The following is a 5,000-nucleotide window of genomic DNA, read 5'->3' as shown; positions in this document are numbered from 1 at the left end:
CCCCTCTCTCTATTCAGTCCCTGTCAGTGTGTCACCAAGAGGTGCGTCATAAAGAACAGTCCCTGAGGGTTCTGGGTAAACACCTGTCAGAGGCTCAGAAAGAGAAGAGGGGGCTGGAGGATAGACTGCGCAAGGCGAAGGCGTGCCTCACACACACAGCCAGGTGTGCCGGCACACACACACACACACACACATTATATTTGAATATAAAACTGTTGCCGGATACTGATTGTTTCCTCTGTGCAGGAGGAGAAATGCAATGATTAAACTCATGAAGGACACAGAGAGCGGCTTTAAAGAGGTAGTGCACACACACACACACACACTCAACAATGTTGGTTTCTGAAGTTTGTCCACATTAACTATTTATTCCTGGACTGTGGTCCAAATCGTAGCCAGATCTCCGGGGGTCACCATGGCAACGGGGCCATGTTTTGATAAACAACGTTTATTTTGAATCTGACACACGAGTATGTCAAGGTATGTTACGCTATTTGCAATGAATGGGACAAATGGGATGGAACAGGTTTAAAATCGTCATCACACGATTAAAGATGTTGCTGTGATTTTCTGGAACACAGTGCTAATAGGTGCCTATAAAATGAAAATATAAAAAAGGACAAACTCTCTATTTGTTGCTTTTTTGTCGTCTATTTTTTTTTGTGCTTGTGCGACTGTGTTTGTGTAAAGTTGTTTTTAAAACTCAAAAAACTCTCCTCTCTCCCTCCCTCTCTCTCTCTTCCTCCCTCCCTCCCTCCCTCTCTCTCTCTTCCTCCCTCCCTCACCCCCCCCTCTCGATCTCCCTCTCCCCTCTCTCTCTCCTCTCTCTCTATAAAGGAACCTTAAAAGTCAAGTCTCTCTCTCTCTCTCTCTCTCTCAGTTCAGGGAAAGGCTCGCCCAATCACAGCACTCTGGCTCGGCTCAGCCCCTCCCCCTACAGCTTCCCAGAATGCACATGGAGCAGAGCAGAGCAGAGAGCATGCTGGGAGAGCTCACGGTGTTTCAGGTAGGAACCTCTCTCTCTCTCTCTCTCTCTCTCTCTCTGTCTGTCTCTCTGTCTCTCTCTCTCTCTCTCTCTCTCTCTTTAATGCTTTTCTCTCGTTCTTCCTTTTCACTTTTTCTGTTGTACCTCTCTCTCTTCCTCCCTCCCTCTCTTCCTCCCTCCCTCCCCCTCCAGGCGTTGCTTGCTTCCTTCTCGGATCTCTACCAGGCGGCAAGCTCCCGGATCGTCTGGTCGGAGCAGGATGTCTCCGCCCGCGGCGTCCGTGTGACCGCCCTGTGCAGCGAGCCGCAGGACGCCCGTCTCTGCGACGGCCTGACCTTCGTCCCGGTAAGATGACCTCATCATTACCGGACCTCCTGTAGTTTCCTCATTTTTATAGTGACGCGCTTTACGCTGCTTCTGGTGTCGCGGTACTGAGCCGCTAAATCGCTGAACCACCAAATCCTGATTGATTCTTGTCGCCGTTGGCGCTATTAGCCGAACTCTTCCGACTCTGGTTGGTTGTTCAGGAAGCGCCCCACCAAAAAAACTCTACTTTTACGTCCGCGCCTGCGAGCGTGACGATTCCTCCGTGTTTGGTATTCGCGTGGCTCTCGTTAGCTCTGTGTCTAAATGAACTTGAACGCAGGCTTCTAATGCCGAACCATCCCTCTGTCCTGCCGCCGGCCAGCTGACCGAATGCCCCCGGACCTCCCCGTCGGCCGAGCAGGACGCCCCGCACCCGAGGCCGCTCCCCGTTTGGCCCTCTCATCCCCCAGGCCACGCCCACTCCAATCAGCTCCCGGACGGCCTCCCTCTCGCTATGTGTTGATGCCTTATTTCTCTTGTCTGTGGTTCTGCAGGTGTGTGTGTGTGTGTGTGCGTGTGTGTGTGTGTGTGTTAATTTTTTTGTTAGACATTCCTATGTAAACAAAATTTCAAATTGTATCTTTTAGTCAGAGAAAAGAGCTGTCAATAAAGTTTTAAAACTGTTTGTGTGTGTGTGTGTGTGTGTGTGTGTGCGCGTGTGCGTGTGCGTGTGTGTGTGTGCGCATGCATTTATGCGCGTGTGTGTTTGTGTCTTAAACTGTTGATTTCCAATGTGATTTCCCTTCTACACATCTGCGAGATGACACCAGTGTATACACACACACACACACACACACACACACACACACACACACAGCTGGTAGGTGACAGAGGTATGAAAACCATCTGGTTTCTGTTGACAAGGACTCCAAACAAACGCACACATTTAAAATACATTTAAAACACACACACACACTGTGAAAATGTGTGTGGGACCAGATGCAGTGTGCCGACAAACTGCAGGAAAAGGTCTCTGAATGTGGAGTTTATTCTCTAGACCAGTGCTTCTTAACCATTTCCATATTCAGGACCCTCAATTTCCAAGTGTTGTTTCAGTCTCTGGGATCCAACCTGTTTGTATTCTCATTGTCAGATCTGGTTTTGGGTCTAGTGTCGTTCGGGAGATAACAGTGAAACTAGGATCCTTGAAGGACTCCCGAGCCCCAGGTTGAGAACCGCTGCTCTATACGGCTGCATGTGACGGTGTGTCTTGAATCTGTATACCTGCCACTCCGCCACATCACCCTCCCGGCGGCCGCCGAGGCGTTATAAACCCCAGACGGCAGAGTACGGCTGCGGCCAGAGACGTGAGCGTCAGCAGGTGTTTTGTTTTTTGGGGCAAAGTTTCACCTATTCATGTTGCGTTTGAGATCACGGATTTTCAAGCTTTGTTTTGTTAACGGCTTCAATGACCCTGTATGGGCCCGACAGGTCTCGAGTAAAGAGGAGGTTTATACACACGCGCACACACACCCAGGGTGAAGATACAACGCGCCAATGCTGAGAAAATATACTGTACGCTTTCTCACAAGCGTAATATATTTTGTTAGACTTCCGAACATCGGCAGTGTAGGTGACGTAGCTTTTGCCTTAAAATGCACGGAAATCTATTTGAACACCTTCACTGGTTCATATCTGAGAAATAACAAACTTAAGTAAAAGTTCAATTTTGAATTTAAAGATTAATATTTGTTCTCCAATTCTGAACTTGGGCATGAGTCGTTTGTCAATTGTTCACTTGTTTGGAGAAAGTAGGAAAGTTCAAGGGGAACATTTATGACAAACATTTAAATTTGGGGATTAATCTCATAATTCTGCGATTAAGCTAAAATGTCGAGATGGAAGGGAGGACAGAAAAACGACAAACACCTTTGGAAACGCTGCTTCAGCGGAAACGACCGCGACCCCCCCCCCCCCCCCCCCAAGCGCTGTGTGCGTGTGTGTGTCTTTGGTCTCAGAATTCCTTTAAAAAACTAAACAATATAAGTTATCAGCGGAGCGTGTGTGAGTGTGTGAGTGAGTGTCTCTCTCTCACACACACACACACACATAAAGTACATCATGTTGCTCATGTTGATGGGAATCCACAGAGACACATACACTGCCTGAGGTTTCTGTAATCTTAACACACACACACTCCAGAGAGAGTTTTGCTGAGTCAGTAATTTCCAGTATTTTTTTCCCCCCTCTGAAGACAGTTGTCACATTTTAACACAGTTACGCGCCTGAAATCCCTCCTTTCTCCCTGTCATCGCCACCCTCTCCCCTCCCTCTCCTCCCGTCTCCGTCTCACACGCTGCTTTTCCTTGGTACACGGCACCAACCTTGTTCGCAAAAAAAAACATCTACTTTTGCACTTTGGCCCTGTGTGTTTTCAGCGGTAGAATGTGCTGCTATCAACACGGATCACCGTCTTTACTCATCAAATCCCTCCGTTTATTTACAGCAGAGGATCCCCGGGGGGATTGTGGAGAGAAACCCCTGACTCTGAATCCTTCTGCACCTGCTCTGTTTTGATATTAGGAATTATTAATCAACCGCCACTGCAACGCCCCTACAACACCCCTACATACCCCTACACACCCATACACACCCCTACACACCCAGACACACCCCTACATACCCCTACACACCCTACATACCCCTACACACCCCTACATACCCCTACACACCCCTACATACCCTGACACACTCCTACATACCCCTACACACCCATACACACCCCTACATACTCATACACACCCTACATACCCCTACACACACCTTACATACCCCTACACACCCTACATACCCCTACACAGCCCGACACACCTTGTAGTTTCCTCTGTCTTCAGTAAAGGTTTTGTATTATTGCACTCTGTGTTTGCATAACGGACCATGATTGCCTCGGCCTCACTATCTGTAATATGGGACGTGAGACGCAACTTATTTATTTTTATTTAATTTTTGCTGCTGCTTAAACCACACCACTCCCACACCTCAAATACAAATAAAAACAAAATACTCACAATTCACTTATATAAAAAATATATATTGATAATGCGGTCAAAGCCAATGTTAACGTAATTCGTAACTTATTTACTTCGTTTTCAGACCTTTTCCAATAACCCAAGCTTGCCAAACTCACCAACAGTGGTTGCTTTTTGTTGCAAGACTTACAAAATGTTCACCTCCGATGTAAGCCACAGACTGCAGAGGGGCGGGGCTTATCACATTGAGGCGGGGCTTATCACAAGTGGAATCTGACTCTGCATAGAAATGAATGGGAGGGTGCCTTTTTTTTTTCTTTTTTGTCGTTTGCGGTGTTAAGCCGGCTTTAGCGTAGCCTAAGACGACAGACTGGAGTCAGTGTCTCCAGACGGCTGACTCTGTCCTTCCATTCAGTGCTGTTCATGAGGTCCAGTTCAGCCCTGACGTTGAATTGAATAAAAAGAAAAAAAAAATGTCCTGCATTCCGTCCTCGCGCTGATGTGACAGTTTAAGTCTCCTATAGAAAAATAAATCCAAAAGTCGTCCCTCCATTCATCTGAAAACGGGATTAAAAGCACCCGCTCGACGCTGCGGAGGCTCTGGTAAATAATCCAGGAACAAAGCGGTGGCTCCCCAGCGACAGCCCAGAGGAAGGTTCCTCCGCTCAGATGCTGCAGGC

The 5,000-nt window shown here is 47.7% G+C and overlaps 1 protein-coding gene across 1 annotated transcript in view; it reads left to right on the top strand.

Annotated features, from left to right (window-relative positions):
- The window catches only part of ccdc171 (coiled-coil domain containing 171), a gene marked incomplete at its 5' end in the record, with an annotated part of 10,770 nt that extends 8,879 nt beyond the window's left edge, over positions 1-1,891 (top strand). Inside the window, 5 exons of the mRNA XM_080023563.1 lie at positions 18-163; positions 247-301; positions 881-1,006; positions 1,178-1,330; positions 1,674-1,891. Coding sequence (XP_079879689.1) covers positions 18-163; positions 247-301; positions 881-1,006; positions 1,178-1,330; positions 1,674-1,814 — 621 coding nt within the window. The 3' untranslated portion in view covers positions 1,815-1,891. The remainder of the gene's footprint in view (positions 1-17; positions 164-246; positions 302-880; positions 1,007-1,177; positions 1,331-1,673) is intronic.
- Between the last annotated feature and the right edge of the window lie 3,109 nt (positions 1,892-5,000).

The sequence above is a fragment of the Zeus faber genome, assembly GCF_960531495.2.
Source record: "Zeus faber genome assembly, chromosome: 22".
NCBI classification, from domain to species: domain Eukaryota; kingdom Metazoa; phylum Chordata; class Actinopteri; order Zeiformes; family Zeidae; genus Zeus; species Zeus faber.
This window is presented reverse-complemented; position numbering and strand designations above follow the sequence as displayed.